The sequence below is a fragment of the Notamacropus eugenii genome, chromosome 1, assembly GCF_028372415.1.
Source record: "Notamacropus eugenii isolate mMacEug1 chromosome 1, mMacEug1.pri_v2, whole genome shotgun sequence".
Lineage (NCBI taxonomy): Eukaryota > Metazoa > Chordata > Mammalia > Diprotodontia > Macropodidae > Notamacropus > Notamacropus eugenii.
Window position 1 is genome coordinate 24,016,732 of NC_092872.1, and position 25,196 is coordinate 24,041,927.

At 40.7% G+C, this 25,196-nt stretch overlaps 1 protein-coding gene across 6 annotated transcripts in view; it reads right to left on the bottom strand.

Annotated features, from left to right (window-relative positions):
• ADAMTSL1 (ADAMTS like 1) overlaps window positions 1-25,196 on the bottom strand; it is a 1,091,970-nt gene that overhangs the window by 67,764 nt on the left and 999,010 nt on the right. For all 6 annotated transcript variants that reach the window (XM_072655697.1, XM_072655722.1, XM_072655679.1 and 3 more), the window contains 3 exons: window positions 21,616-21,769; window positions 19,374-20,505; window positions 3,005-3,132 (listed from right to left, as the gene is read on the bottom strand). In XM_072655697.1, coding sequence (XP_072511798.1) covers window positions 3,005-3,132; window positions 19,374-20,505; window positions 21,616-21,769 — 1,414 coding nt within the window. The remainder of the gene's footprint in view (window positions 1-3,004; window positions 3,133-19,373; window positions 20,506-21,615; window positions 21,770-25,196) is intronic.

The window sequence follows — 25,196 nt, forward strand, 5'->3', positions numbered from 1 at the left end:
TTAAACTATGGGTTTATATTTCTTCTGAACGCTTTCTAGTTTATCCATGTGGCACCCAGTGCTGAAGATCATACTCCAGATATTACCTGACGAGGCAAGAATACAGTGGCACTGTCACTTCCCTATTCCTAGACATCATGCCTCTCAACGAAGCCTAATCTTTGCCATCACTGACTCATATCGAGCTTGTAATACATTAAAACTCCCATCTTTTCCCCCCAGACAATTCCCTTTCTAACCATTTGTACTCTGGTGCAAATGTCATCTTCCTCACCTTGTACTTTGAAATCGATTTTTTAAGGTAAGGTAAAGACTTAAAGAACTTACAAATGTAGTAGGAGGAAAAGAAGCATTTTAAGCATCTACCATGTGGCAGGCGCCATGCTAGGTGCTGGGATATCAAGAAAAAAACAGTCAACTTCTACCATCCAAGAGTTTACATTGCATCATGTACACAAAGAGCTATTACATATGGTGTGATCTGTAAGGTCATTTTAAAGTTCTGAAGTCCAAGTAGCCCAGGCATTCTTTGACTTAGTTTATAGAACGAAAGCCTGCTGGGTAGCTTGTGCTTTACTCCTATAAACTGACATCTTCCATTCAAAAACTGATTTACATCCCTAAGAAGTTGGAAGCATCCCCTTTCTCTGGGGTCTCATTTGCAGCATTTGTGATCATACCTTATTACTCAGTCTCTTTCTACGACTCTCCCTAGGGTCCCCTCTGACTTCTTCGTCCCTCCTCTGCAGCTCTGAAGCTGCTGGGATTCTCCAATAAGTTTTCTTCAAAGAAATGAAGGTAAACCTGACACTATCATTCGCTTGCTTTATTTCAGACAGGTTTCCAATAATTGTATTAAATTCTGGTAAACAGAGGATATTTAGTCTGCTATGGAGCTGAACCATAACTGGATAAACATAAAGGAGAAAGTTAATCTTCAAGGAGCCATTATTTGCCAGTGACTGGAGGAATGTCAACAGTGCCTTTGCCTTTTAGCAGGTAAGGGGAAGAATCATGTAACCAGAACGGAAGAAAGCATCTGGATCCAGTACGGAGAGATGCATAAAGATTGCTAACTGGAAGAAATTAAGGAAAGGCAAATCTTATATCCACAAAAAATGCATTAAAAAATCTGACATTAATCTACCCTGGGGCTTCACTGCTTAGCTCAATGATCATTGAACTCCATGATCCTGGTGAAGCCAGCGGTGAAGTTTCCATTCCTCATACAGTCACTAGGCTGCCAGGATAGAAATTCTGACATTAAACAGATACAAGGCAAGAGCATGTGATTGTTTGAATATGTGGTAGCATAGTGTGGAGGAAAGAATTTCATTTTAGTTTTTAAAAGAAAGAATCCTGGACTTGGAGCCAGAGGACCTGAGTTCAAACTATGACTGGCATTTACTTATTACCTATGTGACCTTGAGCAGAGAATTATAGTAGAGGGAATGTTGACCTGGGAATCAAAAGATCAGGGAGGTAATAATAGTACAAGTAACATGTTTATATAACACTTTAACATTTACAAAAACACTTTTCTCAACAACTCAAGTAAGCAATGTGTTATTATCTCCATTTCATAGAGGTGAAAACAATTACTTGTCCAAGGTCACACGAGTGGTAACTGTCAGAGCTAGAATACCTGTCTGGCTCTCTTCCTGACTCTGGGTCCAGTGCTTTTCAGATTACACCACACTGCTTCTCTACAATGTGTTAAGTTCTAATTCTGCCAGGGTAGAAGTCACTTCAGGCCTCAGTGGTATTATCCATAAAATGGGGCAGTTGCTTTAGACGATCAGATTTTTTTTCCCTAAAATTCTGTATTTAGAAAGAAACTTCCATCAATACTGGCATAAAGTTGGAGATGTTTCCTGGGCTATACTCTTCTCTGCCTGTGTACCCTGCCAGAACTTCAAGCTCAACGTGTCCCAAACCGAACTTGTCATTTTATTTCTGTTAATTAGACCACTGTCACTCAGTTACTCAGGCTCAAAATCTAGTCATCTTTGACTCCCCCCGTCCCTTACTTCCAACACCTAATAAGTAACCAAATCCATCACAACAACTTTATCATCTATTTTCCTTCCTACCTACCTATGCTGCTGTTGCTGCAGCTTAGGCCTTTGTCACTTCTCACATAGACCTTTTGTAATAGCCTTCCAATTGGTTATCCTTTTCCCCCTTCCATCCAGCTTTCACAAAGCTGACAAACTAACCGTTCTAACCATGTTACTCCTGTCCTTGAAAGTTCCAGGGGATTCCTCTGGGCCATAGGATAAATATATAAACTCTTAGGCCAGCCAAAACTGTTTCCAACTTGCCTTTCCAGCCTCATTTCATATACTCCCTTAATAGTCTATATTCCAGAGACTAGGCCTTCCCCAGCCTCACGTTGTACTTTGGGCTTTGGTGAATTCATGAGAATCAGCTTCTACATCCTCAGCACCTCTGTGGCTGGACCTTTTCTAAGAACAAGAGTCAGCTTACCTACCACTTCCTCCGTGAAGCCTTCCCTGAGTTTTTAAGTGAGAACTGATCTATCCCATCTCCAATTTTCTTAAAGTACCCTGTAATGTCCTTCTTTGTCCCATCACAATTTGCTCTACATCTAATTTTTTTATACGTTATATCATCCCTATGAAATTGTAAGCTTCTTAAAGTAAAGGGCTGTGACTTTTTTTTTCTCATCTCTGTTGAAAATACTTATTATAAAATAGGGTATACAGTAGGTGCTTAATACATTTGTTGAATTTAATTAAATTGCATGCCAATATAATATTTATGCCTATAAATTCAATGCTAAAGTAAAAGAGCCAGCAGTCTGCCTAGAGTATAATAGAAAAAGACTAACATTTTAAAAATTAAAAAAGGAAAATTATGAATTTTGGTTAACAAGTATGAGAGAGAGAGAGAGGGAGAGATGCGGTGAAGATGTGGAGAGTGATGACCTGTCACCTACTAGACCATGCTTGGTATATGTTGACAAAGATCTTTGTGTTACCTGCTAAAGTGACAGCAATGGAGACTGAGTCGGATCCCAGGGTGTTTGTGGCATTGCAAGTGTAGAAACCCACATCAGCTTCAACAGGTGCTAGGATCTGTAAGGAATCATCTGGTTGCAGAAGAATTCTGGAAGCAATAGAAAAAAAATGCAGGTCTGGTCAGGTTTCTGGTTTCTTTTCCTGGCATTCTTGCTACAGTGAGCCAACTTTAATAACAGAGACAGACCCATCTTGTTGAAATGGGGAAACCAAGGATTTCTTACACTTTGGCTGTTGGGATTATAGTAGGCCCTAAAAAAGACACAGGGCCCTTGTGTGCCTTTGCAGTTTGGTGATTAATTCAGTAGGAATTCATCACTAATCGTGCTTCAGCACATTGTACATACCCTGTGGGGCTGATGGTTGCAAATAAATCTAAAAATTCAGAAAAATTACAAACTTGGTCTCCCTGGTAGGCATGACAGTACAGCAGAAAGAATGCTGACTCTGGAGTGAAGGGATCTGGATTAAAATCTTGCCTCTGATACTTACTATCTGTGTCACTGGGAAAATAACTTCCCTTAGACATCTGTAAAATGAGGGGGTTAAGGCTAAATGGCCCCTGAGATAAAGAATTTCTCTAAATCTATGTGCCTGTGTTCTCTATCGGCATGTATTTCAACCAGGTAGTTGGGCTAAAACAGGGACTGGACTAGATCATCTCTGAGATCCTGTCCAGCTCTAGAACTATGATCCGAAATTTAGATACATATGGATAAACAGTTCTACAGGCCAGTTATCGCAGCTTCAGAATTCACAAAGTTAATTGTTGACTATCTGTTCATCTCTCCTGTTCAGCTGATGGCATTTCTAGGAACCATTGGCTATAAGTCCAGGAAAGTAAAGATCAATGATTTTGAACACCCAAGTAAGCTGGTAAAGTCAACTCATGTAGATTTCTCTCTCTCTCTCTCTCTCTCTCTCTCTCTCTCTCTCTCTCTCTCTCTCTCTTCCTTCTCTTTTTCTTTCTCCTTCGCCCTCTCCCTCATAAATATTCTACTAGTGTGCAATTTAATTAAATTCAACAAATTTATTAAGCACCTACCATATACCCTACTTTATACTGAGCATTGTGGACAGAAATGAGGGAAAAAAAGCCACAGTCCTTTACCTTAAGAAGTACATATTGGTGATGATGGTAATGAAAGATTTTTGGAAACTTTAGCTCAGAGGGAGGGAAAGAGGGAGGAAGAGGGTAAGGGAGAGGGAGAGAGAGAAAGAGAAAGAAGTGGAGGGGAGAGAGAGGGAGAGGGAGGGAGAGGGGGAGGAGGAGGGGGAGAGGGAGAGGGAGAGGGAGAGGGAGAGGGAGAGGGAGAGGGAGAGGGGGAGAGAGAGAGAGAGAGAGAGAGAGAGAGAGAGAGAGAGAGAGAGAGAGAGAGAGAGAGAGAGATAGAGATTTTTTTTTATGAGTTGACTTTACCAGAAAATGTACACCTCTGATTCAGTTAATTTAATGCTGTCTAACTTAATAAAAAGTAGAGTATAGACAAGAATAGCCAATACTGTGGAAGCTGTTAAAGTTCTGTCAGAAGAATGACAGTTGGGATCTCTGTGAAGAAAGTCAATACCTCTTTTGACTGACTAGTCCAAGATGAAGGAGAAATTACATCTCTGAAATAAGACAAAATAAACACATTTATGTTAATGGCAATTTATTATTTTTGTAAGCTGGCTTTACTTTCTTCATTTAGTACTGTGGTTAATTTTTATTTGTTTATAATTGAAAAGCAATTCTCTTATAAATAAAATTATTCAGGGTCTGTTTTGTGATCCCTATATACATAGAAATTGCATATTCTTGTGCAGTCATTGGTATGAATGCCTACTTGGCACCTGCTTTTGGAACTTGAAAGATTAAAATTCTTAGCCGGAAAGCTGAGCTAAGAATTTCGGTGGATCACGATCAAAGTTATGGTTATATTACATGTACATGGGGAGATGAGGGTGGGGGACGGGGTTTAAGTATATGTTCTCTGAGATCTCTTCCAACTCTAAAGATATGATCCTGCATGAGAGAGCAGTATGGAGGCTAACGGGCTGAAAAGGAAAAAGCCCTAGAACTTGTCACCACTCAAAAATAGACCCGAATATTGGTAGTTCGGTTATACAATCTGTGGTGCAGATAGAACTTGAATGTATCATATCATGGAATCTTAGCGCAGAACGGAACCTTTGAGGTCACTTTGTCTCATCCAGGTAACACATAATAACTGAGTGGGAATTCCCTCTGCTCTCTAGCTTCCACTTACCAAACATCAGTGATAAGAATCTTACAACATTGTGAGGGAGCCTTTTCTATTTTAGAAGACCCCAAATTGTTAGCAAGGTTTTTTTTTTATTATTAACATAGAGTCTAAATTTATCTCTCTGTAACATGTTTCTCCTGGTTCTTGAGGGTAGAGGTGATTAGGAAGACCTCTGATGCATCCTAACTATGCAACCTTGGGCAAGTCTTGTAAACTCCCATTTTGCTATGGCATATTTTAAGATTATACATTCCAGAGAAGGTGCCAGTCTGCATTAGTAGAAGGAATTTCTTCATTGGGAGCTCCCCTTATGAAAGAAATCACATGTCCCATCCCTAACCTTATCTCTGTTATTTATCCTAATTGAATTATAATGTTTGTGATGATTTAGAGAACGCAAGGCATTATCACATTAGAATAAAGTCAGAGAGCCAGACAGGGTATCACCAGTTATTTTTATAGCTAAGGAAATGGAGCCCAGAGAGTTGAAGTGATTTGCCCTTTTCATATAGCTTATAATAAGGATAGTGTTAATAATTTGCACATATATAATTATGCAATATAACATTCATATGTATCATGCATATAATATATAATATAAATTATCCTATAATTTATGACATTTATGCAATTTGCAGAACACTTTCCTTACCACACTGTACAGTAAGTGGTATCGGTACTGTTACTCCCATTTTACAGATGAGTAAAACAAGTTTCAGACAGATTATGTGACTTGCCCATAGTTACACAGCTTAGAGTGATCAAGGATGTCATTCAAACCCACATCCCCTAGATCAGAAGTCCAGTACTTTCCCACTAATGCTTTGTGGACAGAACCAGAATTAGAAGCCAGGATTCTTGGCTGCAAGTCTAGTGTTCTTTCTACTCTGTGGCCAGTGATCATATAAAAGTCCCATCTCCAATCAACTGCCAAGTTTGTCAATTCTGTCTCCTCCATATCATCGTTCCCATCCACTTCCTTCTCTCTATGCACACAACCCCTAACTACCTCAGGCCCTCCTCACCTCTTCATCTTACGTTTCTCTTTCAAGGATTAGTTTAGGTATTTCTTCCTGATGGCCTTCTGGAAAGCCTTCCTTCTTTGCGCTTTTCTCTGTCCTCAAATTAGCTTGTATTCATTCATTTCCTCATGTTTTATTCCCTAGTAGAATGTAAGATCCTTGAAGGGAGGTGCTTTTTCACATTTTTGTCTTTATGTTCTGTCTGGTCCAGTGCTTGAATACAATAAACGCTTGACAGTTATTTGGCATAGCAATATGAATTAAAATATGGGTGTGCTTCAGCACTCTTCCAGTTTAAATCTATTTTTTTCTTTTCCCCTAAATCTAATTATTTATATGACTTTGTGGGGGACTATATATGGAGAGAATTCTTCATGTATAGTGCTCAGAGCACTAGACTTGGAGTCAGGAAGGTCTCAAAAAAATCTGGCCTCAAAAACTTCCTAGCTGTGTGACTCTGGGCAAGTCACTTAGTCCTGTTTGCCTCAGTTTCCTCATGTGTAAAATGAGCTGGAGAAGGAAATGGCAAACCACTCTGGTATCTCTGCCAAGAAAACCCCAAAGGGGGTCACAAAGAATTGGACGTGACCGACAAATGATTGAACAACAACAGAAAAAGTATAGGAAATGTTATTTTCAGTTGCAAACAGAATAGCAAAATTATTTGCTCACATCAGGGCCTAAGAGAATGGTTTTGCTACAGCGAAAATCACAGCTTTGGAGGCTGCCAGCTGAATTGAAGTTTCCCTGAGAGTTCACACTCCAGGGTCTCCAGAAAACAAAAGAAAGGGAGCTGAAGTCTATGGTAACTTCATTCTCTCACTACCATCTGGCGGGGGAGAGAAAAGTCTGGAAACAAAATTTTCTGTCTACTTTTGGTTATGTCTGTTCCATTAATACAGTCCCTACAAGGCAGGATTTTAATTTATTGGTAGCTCAGCTCTCAGCTGATATTTTGGTTACAGACCTGATATATTTCTACTTCAGATGCAAAGGCGTAGAAAGACTATGCTACTTTCCAAGCAAAACCAGAAAGATTTTGTGGGGTTTTGTGATGGAATTTGTGGAATCAGAGGAGAAAGGGGGATGGAAGGTTGGGCAAAGGGGGTGGGAGCAAGACACTGAGAGGTAGAGTGTGCCAGTGTGCATTGCAAACAATAACTTAAAGGATGTTCCATTATGTTTGTTTCAGTTTAATATAAGGGGCTAAAGTTTGTGTTATATGTGCTATCTCTTTGGAAGTACATTCAACCAGAAAATAGAGTAGGGTAGCATTAACATTGCCCATGTCTGCCATCGCAGGAGCCCAGCTTCTCAGCTGTTACCATGTGAGATAATGTGTACATAGGGAAGAATATCAAGAATAAATGCAAAATAAGTACAAGGTAATTTAAAGAGGAAGGTCAATAACAGTTGAGAGGCTCAGGAACGGCTTGAGTTTGGAAGGAAGTGAGGAATTCTACAAGGTAAAGGTGAAAAAGGGAGTTCTAAGTTCATATCTAGGCTCAGACGCTTACTCGTTGTGTAACCCTGAACAAGTTGTCACTTAACCTCTGTTTACCTCAGTGCCTCACCAGTGCTCTATCCACTGTGCTACCTAGATGCCCCACATTACACTATGCTATCTCTGTAAAGGGACAGCAAGGCAGTGCAGTGGTTAGAACACTGAGCCTGAAGTCAGGAACACCTAAATTCAAATCCAGCCTCCGATACTAGCTCTGTGACCCTGGGCAAATCACTTCACCTCTGTTTGCCTCAATTTCCTCAACTGTAAATTGGGGATAACAATAGCACCTATTTCTTAGGGTTGTTCGGAGAATCAAATGAGTTTGTAAAATTCTTAGCATAGGGCCCGGTACATAATAAGAGTTTAACATTCCCTTTCTTCCTAAATATAATACCTAATATAAATAAGTTTGTAATAAGTAAATGAAAGTGCTAGGAAATAGAGTGAGGAAGAGATCACATTTCTGATCTGTTTCTCAGTTTTCTCAGGGGCTAAGTATAGATTGTATAGGGGCACTATAGATTGTAACATTGACTACTTTTTTATTGGAAAGAGGGCGTAATAATAACTCACCTTTCCATGATGTCTTAATTCACCTTCCTCACATCTGTCTTTTTGACAGAGCTAGTCTTACTTATGCCCATTTTACAGATGAGGACACTGAGGCACAGAAAGGCTCTAAGTGGCAAAGCTAGCCCTTGGATTTCACCCCTGAGTCCAGAGTCCTTCCAAGTCTATCCCACTGACTCTCAAACAGTCACCTGAGCCTCTAGCAATTCCTTCTCCTCTTCCTGTTCAGAACTGGAGTGGGAAGGTTGCCCTACCTAGCTCCACTTCAGACAATAGTTTGAATTATCCCTGTGAATGACTACCATCTTAGCTTGGCACAGTTTCCTACTTGCCAACCAAAGAGCTGATGCCAGCTATTCTGTGGGAGAATGAAGAAAGTAAAATACTAAATAACCAATGAAACTGTCAAGGAAAGTTAAGGTGGCTGCGGAGCCCAGGTTCTTGAACGCTGTACACAGAGGGTGGACTGGCCATCTGGGGAGGAGGTCTTCACAACGTATGAAGATTGCCTCCTGAGGTTGACTTTCTCTTTGGCTGGTGATTTCCTTCACCACATCACTCCAGTCTGATCTACTCCCTTGACCCTTTAGCTCTTGCCTTATATTATCATGTATTATCTATGTTATACATATTCCTTATACATTCCTTCAGTTTCTGTCCCTGTAAGCCTGCTGCTGTCAGTCCAGAACGGGAGCAGGGGAGGAAGGGAGACAATGTGCTGACAAGCAGGTACATACACATAGACCTGAGGAGGTGACTTCACTAGGACTTTCCCCAATAAAGAATCATCTAAATTCCACTCATTTTTTAAAAAATAGCTTCAGTGAAGGAAAACTCATTAACCCTGAGGCAGCTTATTCCACATTTGAAAAACACTTGCAGGAAAATTCTTTTTACGTTGAACCAAACTGATCATGTTTGTACATTTAAAATTATTTATTGCACTTACTGCGCATCCATTAAGCACCTACACTACGTCCTGGACCCTGTGCTAAGTCCTGAGGATATGAAGATAAAAACAAAACCATCTCCCAGGTACGATAAACCATTCATCAGGTAAGATAACATATACGTAGATACATATATATCAAGAGTAAATACAAAATGAGTACAAGGCAGTTTAAGAAGGAAAGTCAATAACAGTTGAGGGGATCAGGAACAGCTTCATGTACACGGTAGAATTTGAATCGAGTTTGGAAAGAAGTGAGGAATTCTACAAGGTAAAGGTGAAGAAGGGAGTGCATTCTAGGGCATTGGGCACAGCCATTGCAAAGACAGAGAGGTCGTAGATAAAGCATTGTGTGCAAGGAACCGCAAGAAGACCTTCTGTTAATACCTTGGAGTGCAGGAAGAGGAATAAGTGAGTGTGAAGTTTGAAAGGAAGGGGAGGGGGCAAGTATTGAAGGATTTTAAAAACCAGAGACTTTAGTATTTTGTCCCAGTGGCAATAGGGATCAACAGGAGTTTATTGAGTAGGAGAGTGACGTGGTCAGACCTGTGCTTAGGGAAAAATCAGTCTGTGGTGCAGTGGTTAGAGCACTGGGCCTGGAGTCAGGAACACCAGACCCTCTAACTCATGGTTGATACCTGTAAATATTGCCTTTCCTGTTAGACTATAGCCTCCTTGAGGAAAACACTATGACTTACCTACCAAAGGAAATAAAAATGCTTCTCTCTCTTATTTTTTGAGGCAATCACAGGGTTAAATGACTTGCCCAGGGTCACACAGCTACTGAATATCTGAGGCTGGATTTGAACTCAGGACCTCCCAACTCCAGGGCCACCCAGCTTCCCCAATAAATGCTTTTTTATTCATTCATGAAATTTATATGGCACTGTCCTTTTCTAAGGAAAAAAAAAATGCTTTTGCTTCCACAATCCACAAGGATCTTAATGCCGCAGGGAATTGACTCTGTCTGGGCCACCCATTGATGCCTCATAGGGATGTGTAGAGTTTAGCTTTCTTTGAGTGGCCTTTGGCTTGTAGCAAGGCTCGGAGCTACTTAAGGAAATGCTCAGTCACTAACCAGAACGTTTTTGTTTTCAGTCTCTTGGTGCTAGAGGAGGGAAAAGTGCTTTGAGACGCCCTCCTCTAGGAGCAAGAATGTTTTTTCTGAAACCAAAAAATGCAGTAGCTCAAAGGCATGCAGGCTGGAGGTTTCTTAGAGCAGATGTTGAGGCTTCTGAAGAGTTTCACATCACCCGTAAGCATGGGAAACTTGTCTTTAGTTTAACCTTTGCTATTTTTAATGCAATTGCCAGACTAAAAGTTACTTAACACCCGATGCTTCAGAACTGTTCCAGGTCTAAGAAAAGAAGACAATTTGGGAATGGGAGAAGGCCATCCAACACTGTATTATTCACTCTCTTTAATTTGTCTTAATCCTGTCTTCAGGCTTTTTTCTTTTGCCTCTTTTCTTGGCTCCCTGTGCTCCAAAAAATACATCTAGTTAGATCTTGAATTCATTATTACACGTGGCTTCATCAGTGTCGCTGGTAAATTGATCCACATTACTGCCCTCTGCCTGGAAGAGTCTGACCTGGCTTTTCTATTTACCTTTCAGAGCTTACCTCTCATTTTGTCCCAGTTGCCAGTATTAAAAGTGTTGACCCCTTTATCAAAACCTTCTGGTGCATTGCCTCTTTGACAGTAAGACATAACAAATGACTTAAAGAATCCTTCTTCTTCAAGATCCTGATGGAGTGACCATGAAACAGCGACTAATGTGTTCTGTGTGAAGCCTTAGCTCCTCTGTTCTTGGTGTATCTACTCTGATGCTATCTCATACCTCGAAATAACCTGCTAATTTCAGGGATCTCTTCTTTAACCCCTAAACCCTTTCAGGGTGTCCAGGTCACTTACTGCACTGTCAGGAAATCACAGGATTTACAGCTGGAGAACAAGTGGTCCAGCTGCCCCATTTTACAGATGAGCAGACTAAAGTTTGCCAAGAGGAAATGACTTGTCCTTTTCCACATGGAAGAATTTGAATCTAAGACTCCTGACTGTCAAGCTTGTGCTTTTTTTAGTCATGAGAATCATTCCTTTTTCCCTAAGGAAACTCCTCTTCAGGTGTGGGTTGGACTGACTGACCTCTCGGGTTCCTTCCAACACTGGGATTCCATGATTCTATAACTTTACATTTTCAACTGTGAAATAAATTTGTCTCCTTTACGTGTTCCTATAGCTCAAAACAAGCCACATGATTTGAAGCTGGTGTTCATTTTATCATGAAACTCGGAAATCTTTTTGCATTTGCTTATGACTTTCACATGCAATATCACTGGCAAGTGTCGTTAAAAAACTGACCCTCTAGGCATTTCCCATTGGATACTCCCTTCCATCCTGAGAAGTTTCCATGTATGGCCACTTTGTAGCTTGATCTGAAGCCCATTTTCCATTCATATTCTTAATTCACCTCTTATTGCATATGGCTTTGCCATCCGTGAGGAAACTTATCCAAAACTTTGTTTTAAATAAGTATGTATCTTGAATCTATGGAATTACTCATACCTACTAGAGTAGAAATCCCCTCAAAGATTGCAAGCGGTGAAGTAGTATCATGTCTTTTTGCCTGGATCTTGGTCATTGATTCTTAATAAAAGTTATTTTCTAGGTCCTTTTCCATTATATTCTTTAAAGAAATCACCTGAGACAAACCTGGGAAGACTTGTATGAACAGATGCACGATTCAGTGAGTAGAACACAAAGAATATGTCATCCAGCAACTACAAAGAAAAACACCTAAAAAGGCATGAGAACTCTGGTAAGGTAATGACCAACCAAAATTCCTAAGGACTAGTGAAGAAATATGTTACCTACCTCTTGAAAGTGAGATGATGAACCCAAGGTTCAAAATGAACATATATGTTTAGACATAGAGAATGTGTGTTTTGCATGGCTATGCATATATGATACAAATGCTTTGTTTTCTCTTTCGATGGATGGGTGATGGTGAATGAGGAGATACAAGTGGTAGAGTTATAGAAAGGGAAAACAAAAGATAATTGGGTCATTGAAACATTTCAAAATTGCATAGAATAATATAGAATTATGGTCAGTAGGAAACAGACAAGTAGTATAGCTTTGAAAATTACATGTTGAACTTGTATACTTGGAGGGAGAAGCAAGCTGTCTGTGGTGCAGATTTGTGACTGCACTTGGAATCTTTTTTTCTATTTTTCTTTGTATATGAAATGCTCATTTTATTTGGTGCCTAAGTCTAGAATTAAAAAAAAATTAAGGTCATCTAGGATTCTTCCATTTCTCCCCCAACCTGTGATTTTATCAGTATAAGTCTCCTGAACTGGGGACACAGCCACCTCAATCAGAGGTCTAACGAAAGGTTTAACCAGGACTCTGCTCTAGAGCCAAAACAAAGGGAGAATTGAAAGTACACATTTCAATTCTGTAAACATTTATTAAGTGCTTACTATGTGCCAGGCCCTGAACTAAGCTCTGAGTACATAAATAAGAAAAAGAGACAGTCCTTGACCTAAAAGAACTTATAGTCTAAAGACAACGCACAAGAGGAAGATGAAGACATGGGGAATTAGGGGGTACCTGGTGCAGGAGCGTAGTGTTTCATGGATTTGGAGCCTAGCAGAGCTGTTGATGGGATATGCAGATATCAAATGCAGTTGTGAACCCTCCATAAAGGAAGGCTTTGGGAGGAGTTTAGTACATTCATTCTTTCAGGAGGTGGAAATAAATTGTGCTTGGTACCTAGTAAGAATAATTGGTTAAAACAGAATGATCCAGAAGCTCCTACTCTGAACTCCTAGTATACCTGGCTGCAAACCAGCCAGGTCCTTCTGGGCCTATGAACCAACCTTTCTCCTTACATTTTATACTGAGAGGTGTCCCTTACCTAAGGTCACATTGCTATTATATGATAGAGCTGGTGCCATACCAAAAAATGATTATATAAATCTGTTCTGTATTGCCAACGTTAGTTGATGTAACATGTTAATGACCCTGGATTTTCACAAAAAAGGTGATATACATTGAAAATTTTAGCTTTTTAAATGTTTTATTATTAATCATTAAATATTAATTAATGATGACATTTTACTATATAATTATATATAATATAATTATATTATTAATAATTAATCATTGTATTTTATGTCCTAAGTCCTAAAGGTCATACATACTAGTTTTGTAAAGTATTGCTTCTAACTACTGCAGATCAATAATTTTTCTGCCCCAAAAGGTGTGACTTCCTGTGGTCACACAGCTAGTATGTATTGAAGGTAGACTGTGAAACTGGGTCCCTTTGACCTCCAGACAGACATCCACCATACCACTCTCCCTTGTAAAACATGTAAAACTAGACACTTAACCGTTTTCTGACGGTGGTAATTTTGAAAGTGGTTCCAATGTAGTATCTTCAAAGCCATTCTAATCTATGTCATTCATTATCTTTATGCTTGACATGGGAGGCATTAGTGTTTAGGAAGGAGGCAAATGGTGCAGCAGAAAAAATGCCAGATTGGGAGTCTGAAGAAATGGGTACAAATTAAAACTTTAGCACTCGCTACCTGTACAACCTTGGGCAGAGATTAAATAATCTCTGATCGCCAGCTTTCTCATCAGTAAAATGACCCAGATAACCAAGGCCCCTTTTCCTGCTTTAAATCTGGATTCAAAAGCTAGGGCTTTGGATCATAAGGTATCAAATGGAAGCTTCGACGTGTTCACCTGAATTCTGGCCAAAGGGGAGAACACCGTAAAGAAGACTTGATAGATTTTCGGTGTTCACATGTAACATCCAGCCCAATTAATCATAAACAGGAGGTACTTAATAAATGCTTGTTGTATATATGAAAAAAATGGATAATGACCATCGAGCCAAGCAAAAGTTTAGTATAGTTTTTTTCTTGGGGTATGCCAGTCTTCTTCTAAACACAAACACACACTATGAACTCTTCAGAACTGATGACACTGGAAAAAGCCTTCACTAAAACAGGTCTAAATAAAAATTTAAAACCCTATGAAGTAGAAGCGTAATTGTCTGACGTACTCAGTACTAATTTATGCTTAATTCAGAACCATCCAATCTCATTGCTTTGTTTTTTCTCCCATTTTTTTCAACAGGGAATCCTGCAAAAGAAAAGTAAACTAATAAAGGCATTTCTTCAAAGGTCATTTTTGCATGAGAAACACCAAATTTAGTTTCATGGAGCCTTAGCATTCTTCTTAAGTGTGGTAATGGCAGACAGACTTAGGCTGACTCTGCCTATGTAGCTTAGAGACCCATCTCAGTCCCACACCTCAGACAACTTTTTCATAACACAGAAAAGCAAAGGATGTGGGAGTATGGCCTTAAAACAAATTAAACAAAATAAATCTTCCTCCCTTCTTATTAAGGCACTGTTGGATAGGTATTCTTCCACTGGTGCATTTTTGGGGAGAGTTGGGTCAGGGGTTGGAGGGTGGCTATAGCTTTATTGTACAATGCTGGCAAAGAAGACACGGTGGTTATAGGAAGCATTCTGTCTCCCATTAAACTTTTCATAGAGCTTTGCTCGGTTCTTTGCCCTGTCACATACTACCCGGTTCCATACCTGGTTTGGGTGACTGGCATATTTCCCACTAAATTCTAAGTTCCTTGAAAGTAGGAATTGTGTCCTTTTTGCTCCTTCTTACCCTACGTCTCAGCCCAGTATCATAGATGGTAAGTGCTTAAACTTCTGTTGAACTAAATTGACTTATTCTCTAATAAAATGACTGGAAATATGAAGTTGAATTCTATCCATTATCAAAAAATCACATTTTTTCTTTGGCATTTTCTAGGCAAATGCCCATAGATAAAACTTTCCCTGGATATAAGTGGTGCCTAAGAGTTTTATTGACTTTTCAAGCCAATCAGCCCTAAGGACATTCTTACAATAACTGTGTAAGAACACACCATCTAATTCATTCCATTGGGAGAAGGGGGCAACATCAGAGATGGACTTTATGGAGCAGCAACGTGGGGAACACCAGTATGATAAACCCTGTGAAATCCAAAGCAATGCAGCTGCGAAAGCAAGTACAATTCAATCGAATTGCAATTTAATACTAAATGAAGCCCAATTCTAAGCTTCCTACCTCACAGGGTGATTAGGAGTCAAAAAAGGACTTTGTAATAATTGTTGTGAGTATTATTATTATTCAGATGGCTGTGCTTCCCATGGGGTACAATGCCCCTGTAAGCCCTGACAACTATGCCAAGAAAAGAGTGGAACTTCAAGCTGGGCTATTTTCTTCTTGGGCTGAACCCGATGACCAGACTAAGCTGTTATAACCTTCCCTCTATAACTTATTCAGAAGCTCTGGCAACAAACTTTTGTTAACTGCTGCTCTATCTGCTGCCTTCCACTACAGCAGCACACATCTGAATAGTCTGTCCTTTTCCAAAACCCAAGCCCAAGTATGTGCAAAATACAGCCAATGCTCAATTTCCCGTGCTAATGGTGGTGTTTGGAGGGGAGGGAGGAAGGCAGGCAGAGCATGGAAAAATGAAATTCACAATCCAGAAATACCATGCTAGTGAGCAGAACTTCCTCTTCCACCAAATCTATCATCAGGACTATTAACAAGTACATAATTCTTATTTCAATTTCACCTTTTCTCCAATTTTCCTGCTTATTCTCCTACTGAGGTCAAACAGATCAATAAATGAAAAGAGACTGAGGAAATACTAAATCCAGATAATCCGCAAGCTGGATAATTAGTATTTGAATAATGTTCAATTCCCATTCCCATACTCTGTAACTCCATCTTTCTGCCAGACTGAACTTTTCTCCATCCCTTGTTCTTGTCTTGCTTTCTTCTGTGTTGGTTCCTTGGTCATATCATCCTCCATATCTGAAATGCACTCCTTACTCCCTCCATTAATTCAGGTTTTCTCCACAAGGCTGAACTTAGTGCTACCTCTCTCACAGAACCTTCTCTCATCCCCTGTCCTTCACCCAAGTCTTATTACCTTTGGATTGGCATATTAGCTGACAATGATTCATTTGGCATCAAGTGAGGTCAAAGATAAACTAGTCTATACCACCACAACTAGACTATAAGAATGTAGCACTTCAACATTTACATAGCACCTTACATACATTATCTCATTTGAGCCCCACGATAATCCTATGAGGTAGGTAAGACCAGTAGTATTATGCTTATTTTATAGGTAAGGAAACCAAAACCCCAAGAAGGTAAGTTAATTTCTTCAGGTCACACAGTTAGGAAATGTGGGATTTGAACCCACCTGACTACAAGTCCAGCACTATTTCTCCTACTCTAAGCCATTAACTAAAATAGCAATGTTGTAAGTTCTGAGAATTGTACAGATTTTTCTCCAGTGGGAAATTATAGAAATTGGAAGGCCATTATATCTGCTGACATGAGTGGCTCAGAAAGCTCAATTCTTTTACATAAAACTTCCACTGGCTTAAGAGTCAAGGTCCCCATCATTTTGTCATCTCCCCAAATAGGATCTCATTTATGATTAAGCCTTGGGTTATTTTTACTTTACTTTTTATAAACCCTACCGACAAAATTGGTGCTTTAGCTCAGAGACTCCAAGAGAAAGACGGGTTTGGACATTAAACAAAAACAGACCCACTGAAACACAACCCTAGGCATTTCAGCACTTCCTCAGTGAAAGCAGTTTGAAAATAAATAAGCATTTCAGAACCACTACCAGGCACACTAATGATGACAAGCCATGAAATCCAGTGCAAAATAGGGTACCCTGCTCCCCGATGTAGTGGTACCAGTGGCAGCTCTGGGCTTTTCATTGGCTTGGTATGACTTACACTTTTTTTTTCAACCCAAGCTTGAAAAACAGTCCAGCAAGCTGATCTTCAGCCATATTTCTTACTCCAGCCAAGGGAAATGGAATACTTTTTTGTTCCATGAATCAGCAAGGCAGGAAAAACTTACTTTCCACCCTTTTCCCACTATCTGGAGTAGAAAGAGTTGGTTAAAGTTGGATTCAGGCAACATTGAGAAGCCTAACCAAAGTTAGGCATGGTTTCTTTGAAGTATTACCATCGCCACCAATTAGATATGTGGTTTACATGCTCCACTAGTTAAGCCTCAACCTTGGCTTTCATTTGTATGGTACTCTCATGCTGCACTCCAGATGCCCAGAGCTCACTGGTACCAAGCCTCTGATTCACTCATCCCACTCCATTTAAAATTCTCTATGATATACTTCTAGGACCAGACTATCTGTGTCCTCCCAAATAACAACAAACTAATCAATTGACCAGTCAACAAGCTTAAATGATACTATGTGCCTGGGGTTATCAGTGCTAATATTTAAAGGCCAAGACAAAAGATTCCCAGAGCTCTCTTTCCCAAATAACATCTCTCAGTCACTTTTCAATTGTATCCAACTCTCTGTGATTCTATTTGGAATTTTCTTGGCAAAGATACTGGAATGGTTTGCCATTTTCTTCTGTAGGCTTGTTTTACAGATAAAGAACCTGAGGCAAAGAGAGTTAAGTGACTTGCCCAGCAGCTAGTAGATGTCTGAGCTTGGATTTGAACTCATAAAGATGATTCTTCCTGATGTAAATGGATTTTAACCTTGGCCTTCTGGAGAGAATATAGCTACCTTAGTTCATAGGATCATAGATTTAAACCTGGAAGGAACTTCAGGTGCTATCTAGTCTAACTCTCCTATTTTATAGATTAAAAACACCAACAAGGCTCACAGAGTGAGTTATTAGTGAGTCATTAGTAAGTGGCCTAAGGTCATATGGGTTGTAAGCATAAGAAGTAGAAACTGTTTATGACCCACTTTGTTAAGAATTATTTTATCCTATTTGTCCAAATATTTTCTTTTTATCTTCAGAAGGCATCATGTCTTGTCCTAGTATTGATTTGACAAACAAATCCAGGCTTATTCTATGCAAACATTTCCTATTTTAAAAATAAATTGTTTATGTCCCTTTTCAACCACAGACTTGTTAAGAATTTGCAGTCTTTGATCATGTTAGCCTCCTTTGATGTGAGTAGTTTAAAATCTTTAAAGATTTTTAAAGCATTAGTGGCTTAGCTGAAATAGAGCTGAAATCAGAAGATGTGAATTCAAACCATGATCTGCTAATTACCATCTAGGTGACGGGTGATAAGGCACTTCAGCAATTAAGGATTGAATTTTCTTACCTAGAAAATGGGAAGTGGTGGTGGGGAGGTTGGACTAAGTCCCTGACACCCAGGTTCTGCTACTTGCTACCTGTGTTACCTTGGATAGGCCACTTAACTTATCTGGGTCTCAGCTTCCCCTCTTATAAAATGAAAGGGTCGGATGAAATCTTTAAGAATCTTCTAGCTGTAAATCCATGTAAATTTCATGACATTGGTTGAGTGACAGTAATCACCACCACCACCACTCTATTTAAATGTACATACCAAGAAAGATGCAATGACATTTTGCAGTCCATAAGAGGTGGTCCAAATACAGCAGTGTTTAGTCATAGGACCAGGTCAACTGCAGAGGCCAGGTGTGTGCGCATTCCTGGAAAGCCTCGTCAGACCACACACGTGGAAACACACTGTACTGGATCCCAGGCTTTTGAATGTTTCATGTACTAAAATGCTAATGTAATAATAGCTGTGATTTGCATAATATCTTTCTGACAAAAATAAAAAAGTTCAAAGCACTTTAAAGAAAGCCTTTCCTTAATCTTTGTTACCCTGTGGGGTAAAGCAAAGGCAGGCAGTGTTAACATCATTTTGGAGAAAGGAAAACTGAGGCTTATGTAAATGAAATAACCAGCCTCAATTCAAGCAATCTGTCAGGGATAGATGAAGGACTAAAATCCAGATGTTCCTATTGAGCCCAGTTCTTGATATTCTGCCCTGGAAAATACCTCAGTGCAGAATAAAATGAGAATGAGAAGAAAGGAGAGACTGAGGACCAGGGGGGAGTGGTAGTGCTCCTCTCTCCCTACCACTTTCTTGTCTAAAAAGTAGACCTCTGCTCACCTGTCACTGTACTGCACCTCTTCTCCATTCCTGGCCCAGGTGATGGTAGGCTTTGGGTTTCCCACAGCTTCGCAGTGCAGAAGGACACTCAATGTCCCACTGGCGAGGGCTACGGTCTGCCCAAGGTGTGTGACCACCTCAGAGGCTGAGAGCTGCTGGGCAGCTGAGATCTTTCTCAGTATCACTGGCTTCCTGTGGGGTTGGCCACTTCTCACCTCTCCTGAGGAGCCTGGAGAGGCGACACGGAGGGAGCTGCTGAATCCAGACACGTGTTTGTGGGGAGGGATGGCCACGGGGTGGACTCTTCCCTCTGTGGACTTGAGGAGTGAGTCCTGATGCTCTAGGTGAGTCCTGAAGATTTCCTTCGCCAGCTGGGCCACCAGGTGTTTGCTATATAAGTCCTGAAGCTCCTCAGGCTGTTGAGAGATGTTCCTGAGGAGGTCATCCAACCTCTGCTGCTCGGCTACCATGGTGAAGGGTAGATGGAGAAGGGCTTGCTCTGGATTCTGGTCCTCCTCTGAGGAGATGTTCCTCTCTGTAGAGTCCTGGGCCTCCCAAGAGGTGAAAAGCTCCCCAGGCCAACCCCGCTGCTCCAGCAGCCTAGAGACAATCTCATCATAGTGGTTTCCTGGGTCAACTGCGGGGGCCCTCTTTTCAGCCTTACTGCCATTGAAAAAAATTCCATTTTGGTGCTTCTCCTGGGTGCGAAGGGCCTCATGTGGGCTGTTCTTCCTCACTGAGGGAGCCTCTTCCTCGCCCCTCAGTCCTAAGGGTCTGGCCAGAAGCTTACGGTTGCCCCCTATGAGCTTGATCACAAAATGCTCCTGAGCTGGTCCTGCGGAGCAAGTGTAGGTGCCTGTGTCCGAGGGCTTCAAACGATGTATCTTCAGGTAGCCAAAAGGGGCCACTGTAATGTGGGCGGAGCTGGTGAGGTGCTGGCCATCCTTCTCCCAGGTGATGAGAGGCTTTCGAAACCTCCGTGTGGGGCATCTGAGGACCACAGAAGTCTTGGGAAGCAGGTAGGCAAAGCCTCCCACCACAAAGTGGAGCTTCCTTTGTTTCCTGGTCTGAATATAGATCTTCCTGACAGCTGTAATGTGGGGACTGTGCTTTTGAGATGGACGACTGGGTCCTGAAAAGGAACCATAAAAATAGAGTTTGAGGAGAGGGAGAGGGAAAAGGGGAAGAAGAGGAAAATAAGAGGAAGTAAGAGGAGAGAAGTAAGAGGAAAGAGAAGTAAGAGGAGAGAGAAGATAAAGAGAACGACAGTAAGAGGAGGTGTAAAATGGGAAAGATTAAGGAAGGAAAGAAGGAGATGAAGGGAGGAGGGGTCATAGGGAGATAATACATATACACACTGAAAAAGTAAATAAGGGTACAGGAGGAGAGAAAAAGGATAGAGCTGAATTATATAAAAATGGGCCAAAGTAGCATTTGATTAAGCATTTTCAAAGGTGTGGGAGGAGGGAGAAAGAGGAAAGAAAGGAGAGACAGAGGTTAGAAAAGTGAGGACTCTGGCAGTTTACTTTGGCCTGGGCAGCCGTTTCACGCATTACGTTTTATGGGCGCCACCGGCTACCAGCTGTTGAGCATCAGGCCGCCACAATAAAAACGTAAGAGCTAACAAGGTGCAATTGAGCAGGATGCCTGTCACCCTGCTGTGTGGTTCCATGTCATTAGAAGCCAAAGCGCAGGGATTGGGGACTGAGGAGGGAGAAGCTCAGGGGAAATGCTGTTCCCCTTGTTAAAGGCATTTGAATAAAGAATTTGGTTTAATAAACAGAAGGAGAGGACAAAAGGGAAGGAGAGTTCCCCTTGTTAAAAATTTACCATGTGGACCCTGCAAAGCACCAGGGCCCTAACGCATATGGTGGCGAGAGCCCCAAAGTGTTACAACCTCAGGGATTAATATTAAACAGAGCAAATCTGTTTGGAGGTGATTTAAAACCCCAGGGTGGATAATATTAGACTTCATTAGTTATAGGCTACCTCCAGCTTCCAGGTCTCTGTATGCCAGACAAGTGAACTTTTCCCCCACCCCTGCAAACCATTCTTCTCAGGGAGAAGAGAGGCCCCTCTGCCCATGGGAAGTCAGAACTCCTCTCCTTCCAACCTGACTGTCAGGTGGCCAGCAAAAGCCTCAGCAGAGCTCTGGGGGCATCAACAACAACCTGAGAACAGGGAGGTAGCCTTCTAAGGCCTGAGTTCCAGTGTCCCCATCTCTGGAGCCTGTCATACTCACTAGCACAGGCTGCTAGCATGCAGGGCTGGATGGAGGAAGAGAAAGGCAGTGGAGGGCACAGGGAAGAGTTGACGATGACCGACTCTCCAGATTTCAGGATCTTTCGGCAAATGGCACTCCGAGTCTGGGTGCCCTCTCCGCAGCTTGTGGAACACTGGCAGTGAAAGAGAAACCAGGCAGTCCACGTTAAAGGGGGAGCATCAGTCTGCAAGATCTTGGCAACTCCCTCTCAAGCCAGTGAAAATATAAGGAGGCCTGCCTGGAGAAGTTAATAAAAGAACCCCAAAAGTGATCATTTTGTAAGAGGGGGCCCTTGGACCCACAGTAGAACAAAACTTTATCACATGGATTTAGATAATAGAATAAGTTGTAAAAAGTTGACTTTATCCCTCAACTCAGATCAAACTTTTCAAAGGTTAAGCAATAAAGTATACCAATTTTCAAACATAGCCACCCCCCCCCAAAAAAAAACCAAAACTCCATTCCAACATTAATCAACAACGTAAATACAGGAATTCCAGCAAGGAATGGAGTCTCTCTAATGATGGCCGGTGAAATGTATTTGTCTAGAAGTGTATTCATTAAGAAGTTTTAACTAAAAATGAAGGGGAAGGAGAACTTTGCTTCCATACATCTGCCGAACCAGAGCATATAACCTGGGAAGAATTATGTCCATGGGGAGAACCAGTAATTCACAGAAGAAATACCTAAGATGAGGAATGTAGCCACACTCTTTGGTCTCAGATGTTTTTGTGCAAATGTACACAATATGAATAGTAAAATAAACATAAGATATGAATTCAAAGAGAAAAATCTGATCTCATTATCACTGAGAACTGGCTTAGGGACTAGAGTGATGATCAGACCTACCAAGAGCAGAAATTCATGGATTGCTGCGGACCTGGCATCTGTAGGACATTTTTGTCAGTTATATAGGTGGAATCATAAAGTATTGGTTAACTCAAAGTTGGGAAGGAGAGCCAACAAATCAACTAGAAGAGCTGGGATTCAGAAAGATCTGGACAAGGTGGAACAATGGCCCAAATCTTAAAAGATTAAATGAAAATAAAAAGTAGAAGATACCGTTCCTCTTCCCTGAATATACAGGCACATGCAAAATCATGAAGAAATGATTATAAATTAAGCAAGAATGCAACAATCTTAGTTGCTTAAAGGTGAGGTGCCGTAAGGTTATGCCAATCAGGAATGCCTTCAATTGTGGCCGGTCTTATTTTTGGAGTTCTAATGGGAGGCTGAGTGAGCTCCACTGTTGTCCAAGGAATCTCCTTGCTAGTTACCCTGCTCTGTCTCTGCATTTCATTGCTAGGATTCTGTTTTTGCCTATATCCTCATCTGGTTCTGCCTTGGATTCTTCAAGAATTCCTGCTTTGAAATCAGACTAAATGATGTGATTGTTTTCTCCCTTCATTGTCTCCTTATGTTGCTCATTTAACTGTTCTTTCTCTATACTCATATGGGGCAGTCATAGTTGATTTTTACCTGCCCCATCTCTCAGACCTGCCCTCCTTTAAGAAGTGTGATGTGGCTGCAATCAGCTTTGAGGATCCATTAGCTGCTCCGCAATGATCTCTGTCATCTGCTCTCTAGTAATTTCTTGTAGCACCACCTCAACTGTATATCAAGTGAAACCTTGGTGTGCTACATATAAATTACTTAGAGCTCAATGAGTTCTGAGAGAGTAAGGAGGGATCTTTGCTATTTGGAATGAACTGGGAATGCCTTAATCGCTGAATGGGCACTGCCTCAGACAAACTGAGATCTGTTAAAGACCTTAGCTTGAAAAGGTCAAGCTCTCCCACTGCATCCTGAGTCATCTCCAGTTTTCCTGCTCCATATCTGACCATTGGACCCAGTGACTTTGCACAGCCCTCCCTCACTTAAATTCAGTTTACTTGCATGTCATGGTATCACCTCCCTGATGTCATGGTCCTCTTTGAGAAGGAAAGACAAACAGCAGCAGCGAGCAACCTCTGTGAGCAACCTTGGAGAACAAAGAAATTCCAGACCATAGTGGAAACGGAGACTGAGTTGGGCAGTATTAGGTAAAGACAAGGGGGAGAAAACTTCTGGTGAAGTGAAAAAAGGAAAACAGAATACACACAAACTATAACCCTATAAGAAAATAAAGACATGGAAATGTCAAAGTCCAAGGGCCATAGTGTGGGGTGGGATAACTGATAATTTTCATTTGACCGAAATGACTGTGAGCATTAGATAGAGCTAGAAATATAGGTTGGGGTCACATTGTGGAAGCCAAATGAAGGAATTTGTACTTGATTTTGGGGAGCCATTTGGAAATTATTGAAGGCTTTTTTGTGGAATAGGATGACTGGATGAAAATAGTGTTTTAGGAAGATTAATCTGGGGGCAAGGTACAGGATAGATCAGAGAGATGGAAGTCAGTTAGGAAGCCGTGATATAACAGTGGCCACTAGGGTGGTGCGTTCTTTTGGGATAACTTGATAAATGTTTATTTTAAGACCTTCAGCATCAAATTTTTAGCAACTTTTGAATATAGTGTCCCAGGTGTCTTAGTGCTTAAAAAGCATAAATCGTAGCAAATAATTTTAATAGCATAAAATTGCACTAAGACTTTTGGCAAACTCCGTATTTAGCAAATTGATTCTTTGTTATCTATACTGCTATTTTTTAAATGAAATTTAATCTGGAGAAGCTTCAGAGACAATGGTGGGAATCGCAACTTGTACTTTAGTTAGATCATGTTCGTTATTTCCAGATCAAGAACCTTCTCTCTGGTTTTCTTCGTTTGCAGATGACCCCATCATATCCAAAGGAGGAAAAAACTTCATGATAAAAATAAACTACATCAACCCTTCTATCCCCCAGGTTTTATTTTTAGTGTTCAAAGCACTTCAGATAACTTAATGGGGAAAATGTTAGATGAAGAGTTAGGACGCCTGGATTTTCTCTCAGCAAGCCATGTTTATATCTCTTGGCCTCAGTTTTCTCATCTTTAAAATGAAAGGGATGGATTCCACGATCCCTAAACTCTCTTCTAAAGCAAATATTTTTCTTAATTTTATTTTTTTGGGGAAAATTTCACAAAAGGATTTTAAAAGATGTTTCCTTGGTAGCCTTTCCCTTAGGGATTTTAATTGGTAAAAAAAAAAAAATAGGGAGCTGACTTTAAGAAAATGAGGTACGACTTTTTTCAGGGATGTGTTTTTATTTTAAAGTCTTTTCTTTGAATAGGATCTGCCAATAATTTTAGTTGAAGTACACAAGAGAAGCCCAGGTTGCCCTACTTTGTCAGATGGATTCTATCTGATAAACCATGAGATTTAACCCAAATATCTAAGGCCAGATAGGAAAAAAAACCTATTGGAAGCATGAACCTGTCCTACCAGCACAGAAAAATAGCTTTCAAGGGTGGATGTGACATTTCTTCTCAGTCAGAGGGCCAAGAAAGCAGCGGTTCTGATGAGATAGTGAGTCTTAAACATCTTGCTACACTACAGGGAACACTTTTGGGTGTCTCTAGGTTGGATTCAAATGAACTGATTTCCTAATGTCAGAACTCCATTTCCTACCCTACCCTC